The following is a 22,657-nucleotide window of genomic DNA, read 5'->3' on the forward strand; positions in this document are numbered from 1 at the left end:
TGTTTTGTTCCCGATCCTTCCTAGTTTCTAGTTGCCCAGTGGCTCCCCCACTCATGAATCACTGGCAGCCCTTGCTTCACGGGGAGGCCCAGTAGCCAGAAGAAGGGACCAGCAGGGAATTTCATAGTAAATTGAATTGGACAGTAAAAGATTTTACCGAGACAGAAAGGGATTTTGAAATTTCAGAAGCACGAGACTTAGCGGAGTCACAGCACGGACAGGATGCAGGATGTGATGTGTGCTGTCATCCCATGGAAGGGGAAAGCTCCCGGATTAATGAGGACATGGAAGCAGTTTACTGGAATGCAGCCACCCGTATTCATTTATGAATGGGAAACAGCTTCTTTCTCTGCAGCACTCTTCAGTGTCGAATAGTCGCAAAAAGAAGCTTATGGCTTACCTAGCTAAAAATATTTACTTTCGGGCTTTTGTAGAAAAAGTTCACTGACTCCTGGTGTATGTAATAAGAACAAGTTAAAAAAACTCTAAATATTCAATAGTGAAGAATTAGGAAATAAAACGTGAATATAAGAGTGTGTATATGTGTGCCCATGTGTGCATTTGTTTATAGTATCCTATTTAGAAATAAAGTTTCAACACATGTTTCTGACCTTAGAAACAGCTCAATTCACAATGTGAATTTTCTGAACAATGAAATAACATCATGGTGGAAAGACACACAATAGAAGCAGTGATCTGCTGGCTTCTGCAAAGTTTGTCCTTCACTTTCTCCCACTGCCCCATTCCCCGATCCTGATGTTTAGCTCTTTGACAATCAAGGGAGACAGTTCTCCAAAAAAAAAGATATGCTTAGGAGAGAGGTACTGTGATGCTCAATTGTGGTGGCACCTTCTTGAGTCTACAATCCCTAGTTATTCAAACACTAATCTAGGTATTTCTGGAAGGGTGTTTTGTGACTATAATTAAAGCATGAATGAATGATTTTAATTTAGGGAGATAATTCCCAGTGATCTTGATAGGAAGACACAATCAATTGAAATGACTGAAGAGGAAACTCTTCCTTGATGAAGAAATCATTCCATAGCTCCACCCTTTGCCTGTGAACTAAAACCTGTCCTTCCTGATAGTTGGTACCGTGGATTTTGGGTTTGCCTTGTTAGCCTTGCACTCGTAAGTCTGGCCTACTGCTTTTGTTTGTTTCTCCAAGCACAGACTCACCTGCGGGGAGTAAGATGGTTGGCAAATGAGGCGTTGATATGCCCAGCTGATAACATCTTCAGAATGCCCTGAAATAGGACAGAAACTCTCATGGGCAAAAGAGTCAAGGATTCGTAGGCCTTGGTTCAGGAACTATTACCCAGTAAATGTAAAGGCATATCTTTCCCTCCATAATTTCTGACTACCAATGGATGGAATGCATCCTCCCCTTTTCTCCCTACTTTTATTATGGATCATTTGGCTATAACAGGTGGCACGTCTCTGAGGGTAAGAAAAGCCATGAACACATATTCTATATGGGAGGAAATCCCTAAAAATACTATACTCATGGCCCAGTGGAAAATTACCAAAAACACAGTTCACCCCAGTGATGCCTTTAAAAGCTACTTCTGTCCTTTGGTTAACTGGCCAGACTGCTCTAAATCACAGCTGGATCCCATTCAGCTCTTCTCTTCAAGCTGAAGTCCTTTCTCATTTTCTTTTCTCTTTTAATTAAAGCTTTTGCCTTTGAATTCATGCTGATGCCTCGGTTTTATTTATTTTTCTTTCCAGTACCCAGGATCAAATTCAGGACCTTGTGCTTGTGAGGCAGGCATGATGCCACTGAGCTAAATCCCTGGCTCCTTGTCACCTCAGTTTTAATTTCTGTTTTCTCTGAAGCAAGTTCCCATGCATGTCCTTTATCATCCCCAACCACCATCAAAATTACTAGGAAGGCACAAGTAAGGAGCCAAGTTTTAACTCTTCCCCATAATTGCACACACTCACAGAAGCTGATATCTCAGGAGTTGGTGGGAATAGAAGCTCAGTGGACAACACATATAATTACAACTGATGTAAAAGATACACATTAAACAATCAACCTAGATGAAACACACCTAGTGAGCCAGATAGAAGACGTAGGACAATAAGCTGTAACATGTGGAGAAAGAGAAACAAGGGTAGCCTTGGCAACAGAGACAAACAGGAGTTGGGACCAAAACTCAGCAGGCTAAGCAGGAAATCTAAGGGGAAAAATAATAAAGTGAGCTCTGTGAGATCAAGTATTCCTTGGTTGTGATTTGCCCTAAGAAGTAAGGGTTTACTTTTCCAGTACTGATCCAATGCATGCTTGCTTCCTCCATAAAAATGGCAATTCTGAGAGCTTCAGACAACCTACTCTGGGCCCAGCCTGAACCTCTACCATGTGAAAAGGCCAGGGGAGGGGAGGTGGTGTGTCCTTGATATCAATGCTGAGCTGGCAGATTAGAACTGAGGTCAAAGCTTCTGCAGGTATTGCTGTATAATGGTAACCTCTACTAATTCTACGAGGTACTGATGCTTCCTGACTTTTTTTTTTTTTTGAAAACAGTTTCCCTTTTTTATTACACACATACTGTACACACAACCAGAGAAGGGCAACAGCTACTCCATTATTATTCTGGTGTTGTTGTTCAGTGATGTAAGCAGCACTTATAAATGTTACAAGAAAACCCTGTAAGCATCCATTCCACCCGATGAAGAAACTGAAGTGTAAGGCTTTTCTTCATCTCTTCTTCTCACCCTCCCTCCCCCCTCCAAGAAAAGGCTCAAGTATTTAAAACAATTTACAGGAGTATGTACAAAGGGGTTGGGATTTTTTTTTCTTTTTTTTACTTTTTGTTACAACATGGACAGAAAAAATAGAAAAGATGAGCACAAATGCATTTTCACATTCAAAAAGAACTGCAGACTTCCCAGTGGCTCTAAATGTGATCATAAACAAAACATTTTTAAAACAGATTAATGCTGACTTGTGGAGGTGTGAAACAAACAGTGAGATGAAGATGGAATGTTAGAAAGATTGCACGTCGGTGACAAAGAAGCACTTGTGGCTTCAATCATTGTTTTCCTTAAGGATGCTATTGAAGGGTTTTTTGATAAAGTAGCCAACAGCACCAAAAATTAACAGAATGGATTTCCTGATGAAATCAGGCACAGGTCTCCGTCAGGGACCCTCCAAGCAGGCAGTCTGTCTCCGTCCTCCCGATGCATAGTGATTCAGCTGGTCACGAGAACCTGGTCACGCCAACCTCCGCCTTCAGCTGCCATAACCGCCCAGGAACCAAAACAGGCCTCTCCGGTTTGAAAATACGAACTCATCTCACACATGACAGAGGAAAAGACAGCCACAGTAAAGCCATTTCTTTTCAAGTTTTCCTCTGTGTGTGTGTGGGTGTGTGTGTGTGTGTGTCTCCTATCCCTTTTCTGATCTAGAAAAATCTGCTCACATGACTTGATGGATTTAAAATTTGTTCTCCAAACTTCACCCTCTTCAAAAATGGGTTAAAAAGCCTTTTTTCCCCCAACAGTTACAAAAAACCCAAAAAAACAAAAAACAAAAACAACAAAACAAAAAGGGCTTTTGTCAGCCATATAGGGCAATACAAAGTAATACAGCTTCCCAAGGGTTTTTAAAACAGTGAATACACGGCAGTTTCAAAAATCTGACTGCAGTGTCTAGGTATTCTAAGTACAAAAAAAAGTTCCATCAGTTTAATGCTAAAACAAAATTAGTTCTCTAAAACCAGAAGAAAATCTTCTTTAGAGCTAGTGCAAAGACAGCTTGTATCCTACAGCAAGTACTCCAAACTAGAATATAATAATTACAAATATATCTATATAAATCGACCATGGGGTTGGCGTCTTCGTGATGAGCTCGAAGCCCCTTTGGAGGAACCAGAGGCTGACAGCCGGGATGGCAGCACGTCCACAGTTGGTCTCTTTCGGGGGCTTCGTTTTGGTGTGGGTTTACTGAAACAGTTCTCAATGCTGCCGTTCTTGCCAGATACTTTGCCACAGATCTGATTGACGAGACTGATGATCTGCTCCTCGTCGTAGCGGTACATGAGCTTCAGCCCACGGCAGGACTTCTGCTTCTCCACACGGCACACGGCACACTCCAGGCAGAACACGACATTCCCGTTCTCCTGCACCACCATGGACAGGTAGCACAGGTGCTGGCAGATCTGACACCGCCTCTCCGACGTCTCCAGCTGCAGCCACTTTCCAGGCGTTTTTTTTTCCATCTGCGGCCGCACTGCTGCCGTCGTGGCTGCCTGCCGTATCGCGCGGACAAGTGGAGGCCAGCCTCGAACAGCTGCCTGTGCTGCCGCAGCTCCGTAACCCTGAGCTCATCCAGAAGGGCGGAGACGGTGCTGAGAGTGGGCCCGTTCTCCTTCTTCGCCTCTGCCTGTGCGATCTGGTAGAGCAGCTTCTCCATGGAGAACGGCTTGGCTATGTGGCGGCGCTTCATTTCCTTGGCGGTCTCAAAGCCCATACTTGTCCACTGGGTGGTAACAAAGTGCACAGTTTCTGAGACGCTGTAGCCACGGCACACTTTGAACACGAAGGACCCCAGAAAGCAGACGACGAACTGACCACTCTGCTGCACGGTCTGGTGCACCTTGATCCCCTCTTTGCACAGCACCTCTGGGGAGATCATGACGTTGCTCTCCAGCATCTGCAGCCCTGGGGTGCCATGGGCCTGTAGCAGGGTGTGGACCACGTCCTCCAGCTTGTTTTCCTCCTCAGCAGGAATGCAATACCAAATGCAGTCAGCACCAGCGTGTAAGTAGTCAATGTACGGAAGGTGATTTTGGTCTCGAGACCAGCCTGAGGTAGAAAGGACCATGCCAATATTCAGCCAGGGAATAGTCACTCCAGGCACAGCACCGAGGTGTCGCAGGATGGACCCTGTGTTATTGGGGAGGATGGTGAGGTTCCATCCGTGCCTTGAAAAGGGCTCCGATTTTCCCACCGGGAATCCGCTGCCGTGGGTGTTGGTGTCCACCTTGCCGCAGTGCACTGCCACGTGGCAGTCCTTCTCCTCCACCAACCTCCAGCACTCTTGCTCGATTTCAGCTGGTGCAGGCTCCTTGCTGAAGCACATATTCATGATATTTCTTGCTGTTCGATAGAAAGTTGTTAGAGAAACAGACCTTCCCTTGTAGATGCACTTGTGGAAGTCGTTGAGGACACTTTTGTCCTCCTCCTCCTCCTTGACCACCTCCTTTTCCTGAGCGAAGAGCCGCCGCCGGCCGGTCTTGAGCGGGGCCTGGCCCACCTCCTTGAGCTTGCTGCGGAAGCCGTTGCGGGGCGCCACACCGTGGATGAGCCCGTTCTTGGGCTCGAAGCGTGGCAGCGGGTGTAACTTGTGGTGGTCGTTCTCCGTGTGGCCCTCCAGCGGCCCCTTGCGCTTCTCCAGGATCTCCTTCTCCATCAGCACCTCCTTCTCCAGCCGCCGGTGCTCCTCGGAGGACAGGGAGTCATAGGAGAGCAAGTACTGGCAGTAGGCCTCTTGCAGCTTGGCCAGCCGGTCCTGGGCAGTTTTGGCGATGCACAGCATGTCCGCTAGTTTGTTCCACTTTTTGAGGTCAGTCACTTGCTGCATGCCACCCATCTCGTTAATCAGCCGGAAAAAGCGGGCCAGGTCGAGCTCATAGCCTCCGATGAGCAGGAGCTCGTCCATGGTGATACCTTGAGATCTGAGGTGCTTCTTGATGCAGGCCAGCCGCTGCACGTTGGGGCCCCAGCGCCGGCCCAGCTTGTGGATCTGCTGAATCTGCGTGACGAACCGCATCTCGTCGCTGAGCTTGCACTCGGGCCGCCAGTCCGGAGGGGGGATCACCCTGCACATCCCGTACTTCTCCACCTGAGCGCGGACCGACTTGATGTAGATAAGCGGGTCGTGGAGCTCCTTGGCGGAGGGCCTGAGGACAGGGATCTCGTCCATCGCCTCCCGCCCGGACCTGCCGCCCCCCTTCTCTGGCCTGCCCGGCTAGGCGGCGGGTCCTGCGGCTTGTTGTGCAAGGGCTCGGGTTGCGAGGTAGAACGATTTCCACAGGGGGCGCTGTCCGGCTTGCCATGTGCTTGTCTGTCTGGCGTGCTCTTGCCGGCCGGCCGGCCGTGGCCCGCTTTGGCCGGTTCCTGTCCCAACTCCTCTCGGGCACTTCCTTGTTCACCTGTCCGTTCAGCAGGGGCTTCTCTGCTGAGGCTGCCGCCGCCGCCGCCGTTTTGCTGGGTGCTTCGGCAGGCCCCGCGGCCCCCTTCATCTTCTTGGGGGGCGACTGCAGCTTCTCCCCCTGGTGTGCCTCTTCCAGTCTCCGCTTGGAATTCCGCAGCCCCTCCCTCAGCTGCCGCCCCCCCACCTCCTTAGTGCATGACTGGGTTCAACCTGCCGCTGACCTTGAGGCCGCTGGCTGCAGGCCCGGTGGATTTGGACGGCCCCCCCGAGGGATAGCACCTGTTTGCGGGTTTTTGCATTGCTACTTTCAGTTTTCCCTGAGATTGTGTGGTTGACAGCTGAACTGGGCTTGTGGTGATTGGGTTTGCTTTCCTTGACCAGTTCTCTCTTGGCTTTGGTGTATGTAACAGTCCCCTTGGTCACCGTGGCAGTGTACTTCACAGTTTTGGACGGTGAAGGTCTGACTTCGCGCATCTTTTTGTCACTGGTTGCACCTGTACCCGGAGATGACATCCGTGTGACTCTGTTTACCCTAGAAACCTGCTTCCAGAAGTCCCGAGCCGACCGATGCACAGGGGGCGGGTGGTAGTTGGCAGCGAGCCCCTTGGCCGAGGAGACCGAGGAGGGGGCTGCCGAGGGCTGGGTGGCAGAGGCCTGCTCCCTCCGGCTATCAGCCCAGTGATCACTGTGCTTCTCCTTCGCAGGAGTGGCCTCTTTGCTTGTGTTTCTGGACAGGTTCTTTCTCCCGTGTTGACCTGCTGGAGCCACTGAAAACGTGCCCATTGCGAACATGCTTGTGGGTTTTTCCTTTCCCGGGGGTTGACTGGCATGAAGATGAAGCGTTGTTGGTGGCTGTTTTGACATCTTCTGTCTCATCCTCTTCCTCCTCCACATCCTCCTCGTCCTGAGAGCTTCCAAAATACACCATATTGTTGGGCAGCGCAGGAGACCTCGAAGGCAGAGAAAGGTAAGGAAGTCTTCTGTCTTAGGCTTTCTTTTAGAGAGGTCAGAAATTTGAGTAGCTGGCGGGGGTAGCAAAGGCTCCACTATCTTCACTGGAGTTGTGCTGGGACTATTCGGCTGAGATTGAGCAAACTTCCTTTGTGCTTGCAGCCTGGGCCTTTTCCTCGACGGCCCTTCTTCAAAATCTGAAGAGCTAACATCGTTGCTAGTTGAGGACACCTGGGATGCATCGTCCTTCTCATTCTCTGACTGTTCTGACACTGGTCCTAATCCCTTAGACTGGTCATTACCAAGGAGCCCTTTTATTTATTTTTATTTGTTTTTTTGGTTGGGAAACCTGGGCAGCTCTCCAGACAGACTGCAGAAATCTCTTTCCACTCGCTCCTCCCCCCTGACTGACTCTTAAAGCCCCCATTCCAAGGGTCAGTGTCACTCTTCTGGGGTTAGGCATCTGCATGTTAGTGTTCTACCTTAGAATGAAGTATTCTCCACCTCTTTTTACTTCTCAGAGTCTTCCCCTGGTAAAGGCTTCTCTGGGAGGCCTGTTCTATGGGACATCCTCATTTGATTTTGTTTGTTTGAACAAAAGGATGTTCACAGAATGCTCAAGGAAATACTCTTATACCCTTTGCCTTGATTGGAGTTACAGAGATAGCAGAAGGAAAAGAATTATGCAGGAAGACCTTGTCTCTGACCTGCTGGTATCCTGAGTGCTTTGTACTCATGGGCACGTCTGCCATGTACACAGACGGTTCTGCTAGTCTGAGTGTCGATGGAATGCCGCAAGGAGAAGAATGGTACAGACTGAACAATGCCACAGATGCAGTTTATTGTGACACAAGCTTTAGAAAGCAGTCACCCCACCATTGTAGATCCTCATCTTCTAGAGCTGCAATTCCAGGAATAGGGAGTAGCCAGGCGAAGGATTCATGGATTCCTGAGAAATCTTCCAGGGATGGTCACTAGACATGCTTGTCAAGGTCCTTTCCATGTTTCACATGCCTGCCAAAGTCACCCTTCTACAAGACAGATTTGACCATATCATTTCCTCTGCTGAGAAACTTCTAGCTGTGTAGCGCTCACACACTATGGCAGCAGCTCACTGCTCTCTGAGCTCTGACCTGTGAAAGTGTTCCCCATAGACAATGCAACATCTACTCATTACTGTCCATTTCCCCTCTCCATTTCTCCCACCATCTGAACTTCCCTTTCTTGTCCGGCAGACTTTGGGCCTCCTTTAAGCTCTCCCTTAGATGTCCTCCACTCTAAAACAACTTCCCCACCTTCTCCAGCAAAGTAATGACCCCTCTATTTGCTTCCATAGAATTTAGTAGAAATGTGTGCAAATCACAGAACTGTAATACGCATCTCTTTCCTTGACTTGGTCATGTTTACCATTGTATCTCAACTCTAGCACCTGTCTGTGTGACATGGAAGTCACTCAAACAGAATGAGGTTCCCATTTCTTCCAGTTTTCCTACCAGGATTATCTATTTTCTTGGAAAAGTTAAGCCCTTGTTTGGGTAGGCGAAGGAGAATGTGAACTACTGGTCAATCACAAGCCTGTAAATGTAAGGCCGATCATGCTACTTGCTTCTCTTGAGCCCCTTGCAGCTGCCTTGGATAGGGGAGGGCTTTAGATAATGTAACTAGTTGTCCTGCTGCTATTTGGTTCTAGCTCCTTTTTCTCGAGGTTACTTAGACTTCTATTTGCAGTGGACAGTGCAACACCAGTCTGCCCCAGCAAAGTCCACTGGGCAGTTGTCAGTTTTCTCCTTGGACAGCTCTTGATAGGCTTATACTCACTTTGAAAACAGGAGCTGTGCAGACATGACCACATCCGTTGCTGCAGCACTTCTTTTCACGGGGACATGATTGATCTCCGGAGCAAGCTTCAACACAAATCCCAAATTGTCCTCTACGCACCTCAGGGCAGGCACCACGTTTTTGTTGTGCTGAAATACACAGCGGGATTTTTAAAAACCAAGACAGAGATGAGAACAGGTGCTGAATGTCTGAAGCCCTCGTGACTGCCGGGACTGCAGCTCTGGTTTCCTCCTTTGCGCCCCTGGACTCTTCACTCATTTCACTTGCTCCACTGTCAGTCTAACCCCCCATCATCACCATCCAGCCCTTAGGAGAATGTTCTCTCTGTGGTTCTCCAAAGCCTACAGAGTCTCAGTGGGAAAGACACCTGCACTGTCACTCTCCCTCTTTTGCACCTCAAGAGAAAACATTGTGAAATCTCTGATCACAGACAGATGGACAGGTCCTGGGTGTACCTTGTGTTCAGCCTGGAGTGACTGCTATGGGAATCCCACATCCAGGTCACGTCTCCTTACCAGAGGAGTAACTCTACCCTCTATCCCCGAATTCTGTCAGATGTACCTTACTCCGATAAGGATTGAAATGCAGGGTTCCACCCCTGTAAGTCAAAGGAAATGGGTCTGATGTAAGCAGTGGGTATATGCCCTGTGTCTTTGACATCTGTCCCCAAGACAAGGGCTGGGCTCTGAGCCTTCTCTGCTCTCTGGGACACCCTCAGCATACTCACTTGTGTGAACAGGTAGCCATGCGTAGGCCATGTCCATTCCCATGACAACAAAAGCCACCAGAACCAAGACTGTGCTTGTCTTCATTTTGGCCTCTGCTGTGTTGTGCGCTCAGAACAATTTATACCCTTAGTATTTCCGGAAAGAAGGGTGGGGCAGGAGCCAGTAGAGCAGGAAGAATATGAGAACAAGCTTCCCAGGGAATGTTCCCGGATTTCTTTATTCTATTTCCCAACTGGTTTGTCTCTTAGCACAGTTTTGTTTCTTGGCAGATGCAAATGCCAAAATGAAATACTATGCAAAAACACCTTTCTGTGGTGATTATCCTTTACCCTCAAAGGATTAGAAACTTGTGCTTGCTTCAGCAGCACATATACTAAAAGTGGAATGATACAGAGAAGATAAGCATGGCCCCTGTGCAAGGATGACATGCAAATTCATGCAGCATTCCATATTTAAAAAAAAAAAAAAGGATTAGAAACTTTATGAGGTAAATTCCATAATTAAAATAACCCTGCCCAGCATTTACCAAACAGTCATTAGATAATGCATCAACACTGACCAAAACAACATGAGATTAAAAATAAAGCTTTCTCTCAGTGAAAAGGGGCTTTGTGTGAGGCCAAAGTAAATGACCTCGTCGGCCTACTCCTTTTGTGGTAGGATAGAAAAAATAAAAACTAGGTAGAAAAGAGCCAAGGAAATTGAGATTTTGAGACTGTAGTTTGAAGAGAAACTGTGGCTTCAAGATAAGCCTTTTTCACTTCCAGGAAACTCCCTCAAAAAAATTCCTAAATGTCCTTTTTCAATAAGCCTATAAATCAGGGCCCTTAACCTGTCCTTTTTACCTATGAATTATGCTTCCTCCATCCTCAGGAAGCAGCAATATTGGGGGGTAACAGATCTGAACCTCAAACACATGTAGATGACTTGCACTGTAACCTGACAGTGAGAATACACATCCCAGATCACCTGTCTTGAAGACACCCCTTCAGTGTACCCACTCTGGCTTGTAATGTCTCATTTCTCTGATCACCGCACTCTGTTCACTGAGTGCGTCCTAATTAACCCTTCTCACATCTCTTTTCACTGACAAATCCTGAAAATGGGAGTCCTTGAACCTGCAAACTTGTCTTAAAAAGGTGGAATAGGTTCCTTGTTTCAGGATTTGGGACCTCTCAGACCCAGCCCAGTGACACTTTGATGTAGAACTTCAGTTACAATGCAGATGTTCCTGGATGATTAACAAGAAACAGGATGCCTGGGAAAATGGATCTCTGAGCAATCCCACACACTGGAAATACTGGCTCCTGTGGTATGGCTTATTCCAAAGTGAAATTGGTGATCCCAGACTCTTAGTTCTTGGCCCTGGCACCACAGTTTCCTTCAACTGGGTTTTTGTCATTCAAGGGCATGTAAAGACTTCAAGGTTTGTCAATCTTAGCTAAAAGGTAACATTTTTACACTTCTTTCTATCTTATTCTGGTACAAAGCTAATTTATTGTTCAAGGTTACTTGGAAGTCTGTTATTCAGCCATCCCTACTTAAAATGTAACTTATATGAGTAAACTCCGACTTAAAAATAAAGTACCAGGGGCCGGGGATTTGACTCAGTGGTTTCACCGCCTGCTGTGCAAGCGCAAGGACCTGAGTTCGATCCCCGGTACCAAAAAAATAAATAAATAAATAAAGTACCAGGAACATTTTAATATTCAAGTGGCCACAAAACTTGTAATAAAAACCAGTAAGTACAAAAGAAGAGATATTAAGAAAGATATACGCATGCAGATCCTTATGATAGAAAAGAATAAAAAGAATTTTGGATGTTAAAATTTTGTCCTACCAGAATGACAACAAAAAGGGATGGGGGGGTGGGGGGGGGGAGAAAAAAGAAAGTACAAAAAGAGTAAAGATAAGAAGCAATTAAGGAGAGAAACTTTAAAAGGGAGAAGAGAACAATAGAGAAATAAAGGAAAAAAGATTAGAAACAAGGCTGAAGGACAGAGGAAGATTACTCAAGCCTCAGGAAACTGGTGAAGAAGACAGGAAGGAAGGAAAGAGAAAAACCCAACAAAGACAAGAACAAAGCAAAACAAAGACCTAAAAACCATGTTCATACTTACTAGAAAAAAAACAAAAACAAGTATTTATAAAACCCCAACAACAACAAAAACCCAAAAGCAAAGAAAATAAAACAACAAATGTCTCTGTGATTTCAAGCCTGTAGTAATCTTCTAGGGTCTACAGTTTTGTGGCAGTGTCCAATTCAAGGCATGCCTCTGCTCTCTCTGGTAGACAGAGGAGGCAGGCAGAGGCCAGGTCTGTCCTGGGCAATCCCCAGCAAACCAGCAGTAAGATTAGGACAGGGTACCGGTTCTAGGATTTCAAATCCCTGGAAATTCAGGCTGACCCCGGCCTCTGGGCATGGAGGTGAGGCCTGAGTAGCTTTAGCTGGGTGTCTTTTGCTAACCTGACCATGCCTCCCTGAGTGTGGGGGTTGTTCCTTACCCAGTCACTGGGGGAGTTTAACACTGGGAGCTCTGAGATGAAGCCAACCTGCTCTGAGTCCCAGGTTCAGTTGGCCACTCCTTAGAATGGTGTCCTACCAAGCACTCTGTTTATGAGACATGACAGACACTTGGACTGGAGTCACTCACCAGCTGTTGTAGCAAAACATCCACTGCTACGTTCCACTGGTGTGTTTCTCCCTGAAGGCCTCTGGAGTTGGCCTGACTTCACTGTGTCTCTGTAGATTCACTCTTCATTTCTCACAGGAGCCAGGAGCCAGGAGCCAGGAGCCAGGAGCCAGGAGCCAGAGAAAAAGTACAGATTGCCCTTTCCCTTTTTCTGCATTACGACCTGTCTCTTCAGTTTCTTTTCAGGCTCCGCTTTTCCTGTCAGATCCTTCCTGGGTCCCAGGGATCCACTTCTCTCCTTCTTTTCTTCCTTAAGTTATTATTTTCCATTGTCTAGATTCTGAGTCTTGGAGAAGCTGATTTGTTGCTGGTTACTGCTCTGCCACCTTCCCGGAAGAGGCCCTGGTGATTGGGCACTCCTTGCTTTTGTTGTTCCACTCTCTGTCACTTTCTGGAGGCTCTGGAGCCTCTTAATGAACTCATAAATGAGTGGTAGCAGCTATTCTTTCCTTCTAGGGAAGGGAATTGGAAGCTTTGGGAGGTAGGAAGGAGACCTACTTCTTGGTGGGATATCTTTGTATGCCTTTTGAATTTTATATAATGGTCATAGTCACTGTTACCCTACAGCTGGTGGGTTCTTTTCCCATCCCAGAAAGAATTACAAGATAGAGAGTCAAAAGGACTGAGCAAAAATAGAGCTAACGCAGAAAGAAGCATTTATTGTACAGCAGAAGCAAAAAGCTCCCAGGCAAATGAACCTGGAAGGTGGCCCCAAATGGGTTGCCAAAGGGACTATTTCGTCTCAGAGTTTTTATACACAAAAATGACTACATCTCAACCAAGTTGAGAGCAACCCATGGGGTTAAAATCAAGAAAGTTTGACCTAGATATGGGTTGTGGAAACTCGGGGTATGTAGTAGGTGTGCTTTTGCAAGCACTCATAATTGTAGCTGTAAACAACCAATGTAATGAGGCCTTTGTTTATTGAGCCTCCAGGTGTCTTGGCCTTGATCACTGGCATGTCCTTCCCTGAATCTTTCTGACTTCCTCTTTGGGTTGGCCTCCTTGAGGTGCCCTAGCAGATGTTCCTTTTTTTTTTTTTTGGACCCCATATACTGTATATATTTTATTATTGTACAATTTTATTACCTAAAAACCCATATTCTGTGTAATTTTATAACCTATAGTCCCACCAGTAGTGGGATTTCCAGTCATACTGCTGCATCTCTGGGTTCCCCTGGGCAGGTTGATATTGTACTTCTCAGCCAAGTCACATTTAGGGATAAACTTAGGGGGACTTGGAGTTCTAAAATGGAGTCTTCTTCCGCTTGTGGATTTTATATGTCAGGCCCTTGTTATTGGTTGATTTCTTGATAGCAGCCATTCTTTCTGGGGTGAGGTGGAATCTCAGTGCTGTTTTCATCGCATCTCTCGAATGACCAGTGATGTTGAACATTTTTCGTATGTTTATTTGTTGCTTTTATTTCTTTGTCTGAGAAATGTCTGTTCATTTCAGATGCCCATTTTTGAATTGGGTCTTTATATTTGGGGGTCTGATTTTTTTGAGTTCTTTACATATTTTAGGTAGTAGACCTTTGTCTGAGGAACAGCTGGTGAAATTCTTTTTGCACATTGTAGGCTGTCTCTAAATTCTGTTGGTGGTTTCTCTTACAGTGCAGAAGCTTTTTAATAAGATGAGATCCCAGTTGTTGATTCTTTGTGCTAGTTCCCGTGCTACTGAGGATTTGACATAAAGTTTTTCCTATGCCAATGTCTTTGAGAGTTCTACTTAACTTATCTTCCAGCAAGTTTAGTGTTTATGTCTTAATATTTAGATTTTAGGGCTGGGGATTTAGCTCAGTGGTTTTGTTGCCTGCTGTGCAAGCGCAAGGACCAGAGTTCGATCCCCGGTACCAAAAAAAGAAAATTTAGAGTTTAAACAGTAGTGGCAGTAGTTCCTCTCTAAATGTCTTGTAGAATTCAGCAGAGAAGCCATCAGGACCTGGGCTTTTCTTGGTTGGTAAGTCTTTAATTACGTCTTCAATTTCACTGATTGATATTGGGTTGTTTAGAACTTTTGGGTCTTCTTCATTCAACTTTGGAAATTCATACGTGTCTAGGAATCTGTCCATTTCTTCTGTGTTTTCCATCTTATTGGCGTATAGGTTCTTGAAGTAGGTATTGATGATTCTCTGGATTTCTGCTGGGTCTGTTGTAATTTCACCCTTTTCATTCCTAATTGCATGGATTTGAGCCTTTTCTTTCCTTTTTCTGATAAGGTTGGCTAAGGGTTTGTCAATTTTGTTTATTCTTTCGAAGAGCCAACTCTTGGCTTCATTGATTTTTTGTATTGTTTTCTTAGTCTCCATTGCACTGGTTTCTGCCCTGATCTTTATAATTTCCTCCCTTGTATAAGCTTTGGGTTTGTCCTGCTCTTCTTCCTAGAAGCTTGAGGTTCAGCATCAGGTTGTTTAATTGGGCTCGCTCTGTTTTCCTAATATGAGTATTCACTGCTGTGAATTTCCCTCCTAAGACTGCTTTCATTGTGTCCCACAGATTCTGATATGTTGTATTGTCATTGTCATTTATTTGAAGGAACTGTCTGATTTCTTCTTTAATTTCCTCTGTGACCCATTGGTTATTCAGAAGTGTGTTGTTCAATTTCCTTGTGTTTATGAAGTTTTTGCAGTTTCTTTTGCTGTTGATCTCCAATTTCATTGCACTGTGGTCTGATAATGTACAGGGAATAACTTCAATTCCTTTGTGCTTATTTAAACACGTTCTATGAGAGAGTATGTGGTCTATTTTGGAGAATGACCAGTGTGCAGCTGAAAAGAATGTGTATTCTGATTTTCTGGGGTGAAATACTCTGTAAACATCTGTTAGGTTCATATGTTCAAGAGTTTGATTGAGTTCTAGTATTTCATTGGTTGTTTTTTGTCTAGTTGATCTATCTATTTGTGACAATGGGGTATTGGCTGGAGACAGAGAATGTGGGTTGAGCAGGAATCATCATCTGTAATGTAGTTTCCAGTGAAATAAGTAATAGTGACTTCCTTCTTTGGAACTGGTCGACATACAGGAAGACACTCGGATGCCACAGCCACAGTGAAACCTCCCACTGACTGCCCTTGATCTTCTCTTTGTTTCACCTCCCTTACTACCAGCATTAGCAATCCCAGGGAAGGTGGACACAGAGCCCGTGTTTTTAAAATTGTAACTCTACAGACTTTTAGGAAGGACAGAGTTCCTAAAATGTGGTCTTTTTTTGTTTCTGTCTAATGTCCTCCCTCATTCCCTGGTATCTGACATGAATGCTCTAACTCCCTTCCTGGTTTGGCTCCAGTTTAGCTCCACCATCCAGATTCCCCATTCTGCCCTGCAGCTCCACTGAGCAACTGCCTTTTCCTTCTGAGCCCACAATGTCACTCCTATAACTTTGCATCAGCTGGACCTCTACCTCCCATCCCATCCATGTGTTCAACTCGTGTTTTCAACAGGATCCAACCAAAGTTCCATCCCTAACCCTAACCTAACCCAGGCCATTCTCTGCTCTGCTGACACTTGAGCCCGTACTCCACCTACTTACTGCTCAACATCATGAAGGTCTCCATGGCTGCCCTCCCTGTCCTCCTCTGCACCATGGCTCTTTGCCTCAAGGCCTTCTGTGCACCAGGTGGGTTTGTGCTGTTTTTGCAGGTGTCCCTAATCCCTGGCCTGGGGAGACCATATCAGTCTTTTCTTGTGGCCTCAGAATGTCCAAGGTAAAAAAAAAAAAAAAGAATTTCGGAAGGACTACAAAACATCACGATCTGTCTGCTTCATCTTTACAATGGGATTTAGCTCTCCTAGTTCCATTTCTGAGAGTCATGGTGGTGGTGGTAGGGGGTACAGAACAGCTACAGTCCTTTATACAGATAGAAAAACAAAGTCCTAAACAAGTGAATTTGCTAGAGGCAGAATCAAAGTCTGGTTACTTCCTAGTGGTATCACCCTCTCAGTAGCTGGAGTTCTGTCCCTTGGTTGTCTCCAGAGAGATGGCCCAGACTTCTTTTGTACTGGGATACGACTTCTTGACCCAGATAGAATTCCCTGAAGAGAGATGAGGCAAGAGAACTATCTGTCAAATCACACAGAGAAAGATAGAGCTCACAGGGAAGAGTTAGAGAGAAAGTAGAGGCAGCAATGAAGATAGAGATGGGTATTTCTGGGCAAAAATGCCCAAATGCCTACCAGTGACCTGGTCTTCCAGCCTCCACTCAGAGCAAGGCCATCCTGCTCATGCTGTGAAGCAGCAGCTTTTGGCTGGCCCTTCCTTCTAAATGATGACATGGCTCGCTCTGTCCCTTCCTCTACAGTTGGTGCTGACACGCCGACAGCCTGCTGCTTCTCCTATGTGGCCAAGAAGATTCCACGCCCATACATAACTGACTATTATGAGACCAGCAGCCAGTGCTCCCAGCCAGGTGTCATGTAAGTGCCAGCCCTCCTACCCACTCCTGGGGCCAGGCTCTTAGGACACACAGACTACAGAGGCCTTGCTAGGATGGCCCCCATCCTGTCAAAACCACAGGCCCTCACTCTCCAAGGTGTGACCTGACTTGGTGGCAGGCGATAGTGTAGAATGAGGCGGGCTACCCGAGAGGGAGGGGACAGGAGGAAGGTGGCAGGATGCTCCAAGGGCCCCTTGAGTCGATGAGAGTGGCTGTCAAGACAGACCATCCCTGAGGTACTCAGGACACTGGCTGGGATAGCAGGGCCATCATGGGCCCAGGACCCCGCTGCAGGAGTCCTCAGTGTTTGATCCTTTGCCTCTCTCCACAGCTTTGTAACCAAGAAGGGCCGGCAGGTCTGCGCTGACCCCAGTGAGGCCTGGCTCCAGGAGTATGTCAATGATCTGGAGCTGAATGCCTGAGTGACCTGGAAGCGGTCGGGAACCCTCTGAGCCCTGTGGACCCCGTGGGGAGCAAGGACCTAAACCTTGGAAACAGCCCTGCAACCTCCACAGCTACCTCTCCTATGGGAGGGAACTTTTACCTTAAAGCTTAACTTATGATATTTAATTTTTAAATTTTATTTCTATTTTTATACTGATTTAGTGATAACTCGTACGAAAGATCTCAGGATACCATGTCACCACCCATGCCCTCCCCCTTTTGTCCCCGTGTTTGGTGACAGTTGAGTGGCTGCATTCAGCTCGTTCTGGGCAGACATGGTACCAAAGGCACCAAACTGACAAATACGTACTGGATGCTTTTATTCTGTGCCTCCTGAAATAATAAAGATGCTTTTTAAAAAAGTAAACTGGCCTTGAGTCTGAGTTTGTTTTCCAGCCAATCAGGATCACTGGTTAGGAGGAATAACAGCAAAAAAAAAAAAAAAAAAAAAAGGTGAAATACAGGGATTTGGTGGAGAAAAAAATGGGAGACATAGAGTTACTCCACTTTACCCTGGAGACACAGTTCTAGACCACTGGTACTACGAACACTTACAAGTCAACTCATAATATACCTGTGCGAGGAAATCTCACCATGTGAATGGATACCAATGAAGCAGAATATTCTGTAGTGTGTATTTAGAAGTCAAGTTTCTTAATAACAATTTTTAAACTTTTTTAAGCCTACTCAAGGCCTTGAGCTTTTCACACATTGTCTGAAGGTCCCAGAAGCCCGCAGCTAAATGAAAAGTTGCATGGTCCCTACCATCCCTAAATATAAATGCTTTAGGGTTGGGAGGGGGGCATAGTAAATAAAATGGAGACCACGTGGGGGCAAAGGGAGGAGGGGAATTGCATTGTCAACAGCTCCCCAGGCATTTCAGAGTTGAGAACCGACTGAGATCAGCCTCACTGGAGTTCCCAGCTCTGTCCCCTGGGCAAGTGTCCTGCCTGGAGACATCTGAGATGCCACAAGGGAGGAGCTGTTTTGGAGTGGGGGAGGAGCTGCCTACTTCCTGTCCTTGGGTGCTAGGAGTTTGGGGTTTTCTTTAGATGTTGAGCAATCAACAGTTGTTTGGGGGCCAGTCTTGTGGCCTCTTTAGCAATGGAACTCCCTTCTAAAGATAGCGCACTTCTGATCTATTCAATCTGATCATTCGAGGACTAGAGAGCCAACCGCAGAGAGGTTGTCCCGCTGTGTACTGTATTTGTATTTTGACTGGGGTTGGGAATGTGCACATTCAGCACAGGCCTCCCGGTGCGACCCTGTGGTGTTGCAGGACCACATGTGGAGGTGACAAATATCTGACTCTAGTTCCAAAGCCACATCCTCCTTGAACCTTCATAAACAGCTGACTGACAGCTGGGTTTGGTGATGCAGGCCTCTAATCTCTGCTACTTGTGAGGCTGAGGCAGGAAGATTGCAAATTCAAGCTCACCCTGAGCATCTTAACGGGACTGTTGCAAATTTTCAGAAGGCTGGGGATGTAGCTCAGTGGTAGAGTGCCTGCCTGGCATAGGTGAGGCCCTGAGTTCAATCTGCAATCCTGACAGGTAAGGCACTAATTGTCTACTTTAAAGAGCGAAGATACCTAGTTCATAGGAAAGGGTAAAGTAGGAGAGTCAGGGCTCCAACTGGACCTGAGTCTCTCCTGAGTCTCTCACCTCCCTGTCTCTACTCACAGTAAATTTATCTTAGAGTAGAAATTTCTGCAGTTACATTCCTGAATGACTGCAGGTTACTGGGTTCTCAGTCAACAGATCGGAAAGGCCTTTCTCAGCAAAGCTGAATTGTTTCTCCTTTACAGATTTCACATGAGCCCATTTCACAGTAACCTAAAACCTTTCTTAAAGGACCTTACTAAAGTATGCAAGAGGTAGCTGCCACATTCCAATCAGATTCCGTAAGGCTGCATCTTACTATTGGCTACTGCCTGCCCTATCACTTACAGAATAACTGCACAGATGTTAGTTGGTGAAAGTTCACAAAACCCTCCCTTCTTCAGTGCTCCCTAGTTCCAATTTACGGGAAAAGTCCCACCTACAAGGGTATTCTCCAGAAACACTGAATGCCGACCCCAACAAAAATGAGGCACAAGTCACTTTAGTCAATACAGAAAGTTTGATCATTTTTATGTCTTTAGATCCACTGGACTACAACTCTTGTTGACCTATGCGAAGGAGATGAGATGTACAGAGTCCACATTCCAGAGGAGGCTATTTTGGGGAATACTGGGAAACTGAGGTGCCTACTTGTCCAGGACCCAGATCCTTTCCCATGAGAAGCTCTATAAAAAACACTACCCTAGGGCAGTTGGTACAATGGTTATCGAAGGCCAGTTTGTTGCTAATAAAGGCTTTTCTTTCTCCATCTCTGTGTCTCTCAATTCATTGACTCCATTGGGCAGCGACAGAAGCAAACCTTGCTTGCTTACACTCCTACTTTTCCATTTCAACACATTCCATACTGTAGCCTGGGCCTGGGGCCTTTAACACAGCCTGGCGCTCTGTACAGGTATCTCTGTACAGACCCAGCTCTGTGCATTTCTCAGGATGCTGGCAATTTCAAGGAGGAAAACTGGCAAGCCCAACTCAAAGAGGCGTGAATAAATGAACCTTGTGGCCCCAAGCCCGTAGGGTACAGATGTGACTCTGTCCACAGGCAACCTGGATGCAGCAGCCATAGAGGGTCCCAGGTGCTGTTGTCTTCTCTTTCCAATCTGCCTTCCAGGTCAGAGTCTTGGGATGGCTGCCAGGATCTGTGAATGTGGCATTAACTTTGTTCACTTTTTGCAGAAAGGAGTGAGTCTGTGTTGATGTTGAAAAAATTATTAGGTTTTTCAGATTTCGCTGACTGAGGAATTCAATTCCCAACCAGATGCTATGGTTATGGGGATGAGTTTCATTGATTGGTTTAAGTTAACCAAAGCACATACTTGTATCTGTAGATTGGGTAACTTTTACATCAAATCTGTAAATTATAGGGAAGGGTGGCTTCCAAAATACGCAAGTTTCTGATATCAGAAAGGATGTGGAATAGAATTAGTGCAGGAAAAACATGTTTTCACTATAATGCATTTGTCTTTTTTGTTGCTTTTGTAGAATATGAGGGTACATAACACTTTGTATGTGGTGAACATTTCTTCTTTTTCCCTCTATAGGTTAGACATGGCTAGTCTTCCAATCTCCTGAGTTACTTTATTTTTAAGAACATACTGACTTAGGTATTCTGTTGACCCATAGATGATTATAGCCCATATCTGAGGCTAAACAGTAAAGAAGCTCTTCCTAGTGTCGGGGTAAACATCAGAAAATGGGGCTACATACCCACCCATTCTCGAACATGTAATGAGGAATAGAACCACAAACACCACCCACCTCCTTCATATAAGCTGAAGCAAGAATAGTGAGTCACGAGTAGAGAGCCTGCCCTGACACAGAGGCAATCTAGTGAAGATACCACAATTTTCTTAGCCTTCCCCATATTGTGGATGATTTAAATTACATTCAACTTTAAATTGCTGTAAAGGTGCCAGAGACCAGGTGTTTATTTATGATTTATTTATTTGGTACTGGGCATCGAAACCAGGGGTGCTCTATCACAGAGCTGCATCCCCAGCCCTTTTTATTTTTGAACAAGGTCTTGCCTCGTGGCCCAGGCTGGCCTCAAACTTGCAAGTTCCTTCCTCCCACCCAAGTAGCTAGGATTAGATATGTGGTTTTATGAATATTTTGATTTCTTTGTATAAGAAACAGATGCTTCCAAATGGAATTTCTTGGTCAAAGGCAAGATCATTTTAAGTTTCCATATGTACATTCACACCAGGATCGAACACATCTTTCTGTCCTTTGATTAGTGTGCTGTGGGGGACCCTTGATAAATCTCTCTTGAAAGAGCAGATGCCTGAAAGGCTGGCAACGCTTTCAAGACTCCTGTGGCCCAGGCTTTGCTAACCCAGCTCTGATCCCCTGGGTGTGGGTGTGCGTGCAGTTGAATTGTGTTGCTCAGCACATGTGGCATCAAGGCACAGTGACATCCGTGCAATCAGAAGAGCGGTGGAATCGGAGAGAAGTTTCTGCTCTGACAGAGGAAACTATGACTAAGAGCTGCAGCACCAGCTAAGTGTGGTCCTGGGATGACACCGGCATTTCACCTCCTCACACTGTGGAAACCACTTCCCCATCAACAGCCCCAGTCAAGTGAGTGCGCACTTGAACTATTCTTGCAAACACCTTGAGCACCTTGAGTGGTTATGCAAGACCCCCCTTGCACGTGCAAGTCAACAGGACTCGCTGTGCTTAAACACTTCCGGGGCCATCACCCCAGTTTCCATCTCCCAGAAGCTGAGGGCTGAGCTCCTAAGAGAAGTGCATATGGCTTGGACCCCTAAGATGCTGGCAGCAGTGAGTGCCCAAGGCCTGTCCCCATCTGCCCAGCTCTCGGGCTCTTTCTGTCCTGCTCACTGACCATACCCTACCTCCCTGACCTCCTCTCCCAAGTCTGTCTTTCTGCTCCCCCGTCTCTGGCTGGGGCCATTGCATTTCACCAAAGTCCTACGGAAAGAAATACCAAACTAAAACAACTTCCAAAGGATTTTCAAAATGCCCTGGGATGTTAAGAAGGCTTGCATTTCCAAAAGAATTTTGGCTTTCTATTCTAGGTACCTCAAAGGCAAGGTTGAATTTTGTCCTATTAGAGAAGTGGGAAAACTGAAACTGTTTTCAACAAGAGGAACAATCGCACTGCATTTGCTTCCCAGTGCTCAGCGGAGTAATAAACTCCCCCCAGTTCCACCTCCCAGGTGATTTTCAAAGTTGTCCTTGATGAAAACAATCTCTTTCCGAGTAGAGCTAGAGTGAGAGGCAGATGGTTTCTTTGGCTGTACTTTCTGCAGATGGAGACAGAGACCACACCCAGATGGAAGCAGAACAGGAAATAGAGGGGGAAATTGTGAAACAGGAAACTCCCACCTCTTGCCAGTTCTCCACATCCTAAAATATTTACTTCTAAACCGTGCTATCTCCAACTACTTTCTTCAGATTGTATCTTTGGGCAGAAGGAGCTGGCTCATTGGTCTCAATGAAAATTGAGTCTTTGCTCAGAGCTGGCATAGGCCACTGGTGGCAAAGCTGTGGCACCTGTGCCACAGTGAGCTGCTTGCATCATTGAAAGCTCTGAAAGATTCACCATCGCTGGCCTAGGCCCTTAAGCACCTGCTGCTCTTTGTCAATGATCCCCAGCTGACCCTTAGTAAAATGGTGGGTGACTATTATGAGACCAATAGACAGTGCCAGGTAAGAGTCGGTCCTCCTGCCCATCTCTGTGAAGAGGCAGAACATGTAAGGACAAGGCTAGCAGGGCTTGGAGTAGGGAGCAGCCTGCACGGGCACCAGGAGATGGGTGCGG

General features: G+C 46.2%; 2 protein-coding genes, 1 non-coding gene and 1 pseudogene across 4 annotated transcripts; 2 read left to right on the plus strand and 2 right to left on the minus strand.

Moving 5' to 3' along the window:
- Positions 1–2,760: 2,760 nt before the first annotated feature.
- LOC147823794 (protein Jumonji pseudogene) lies at positions 2,761–7,432 on the minus strand (annotated as a pseudogene).
- On the plus strand, positions 6,944–17,632 carry LOC147823795 (C-C motif chemokine 3-like). 2 transcript variants are annotated; one of them, XM_087191468.1, is made up of 4 exons: positions 6,944–7,130; positions 15,815–15,990; positions 16,673–16,787; positions 17,139–17,630. In XM_087191468.1, exons 2-4 carry the CDS (start codon positions 15,915–15,917, stop codon positions 17,227–17,229), a joined length of 282 nt encoding a protein of 93 aa, XP_087047594.1. In that variant the 5' UTR covers positions 6,944–7,130; positions 15,815–15,914; the 3' UTR covers positions 17,230–17,630. The 2 variants fall into 2 exon arrangements, with proteins under 2 accessions (XP_087047594.1, XP_087047595.1); XM_087191469.1 differs by lacking the exon at positions 6,944–7,130 and having other exon boundaries at positions 13,432–15,990; positions 17,139–17,632.
- LOC101712612 (WAP four-disulfide core domain protein 18) lies at positions 7,932–9,824 on the minus strand. Its single transcript, XM_004870430.3, has 3 exons — positions 9,681–9,824; positions 8,933–9,081; positions 7,932–8,145 (listed from the first exon to the last, which is right to left on the minus strand). Exons 1-3 carry the CDS (start codon positions 9,763–9,765, stop codon positions 8,089–8,091), a joined length of 291 nt encoding a protein of 96 aa, XP_004870487.1. The 5' UTR covers positions 9,766–9,824; the 3' UTR covers positions 7,932–8,088.
- On the plus strand, positions 10,031–10,137 carry LOC147823796 (U6 spliceosomal RNA). Its single transcript, XR_015443346.1, has one exon. It is a non-coding gene; the product is annotated as a U6 spliceosomal RNA (small nuclear RNA).
- Positions 17,633–22,657: the final 5,025 nt, after the last annotated feature.

Source organism: Heterocephalus glaber, unplaced genomic scaffold, assembly GCF_053883595.1.
Source record: "Heterocephalus glaber isolate CG9 unplaced genomic scaffold, H.glaber_assembly_v1.0 deba00001564, whole genome shotgun sequence".
Taxonomy (NCBI): domain Eukaryota; kingdom Metazoa; phylum Chordata; class Mammalia; order Rodentia; family Bathyergidae; genus Heterocephalus; species Heterocephalus glaber.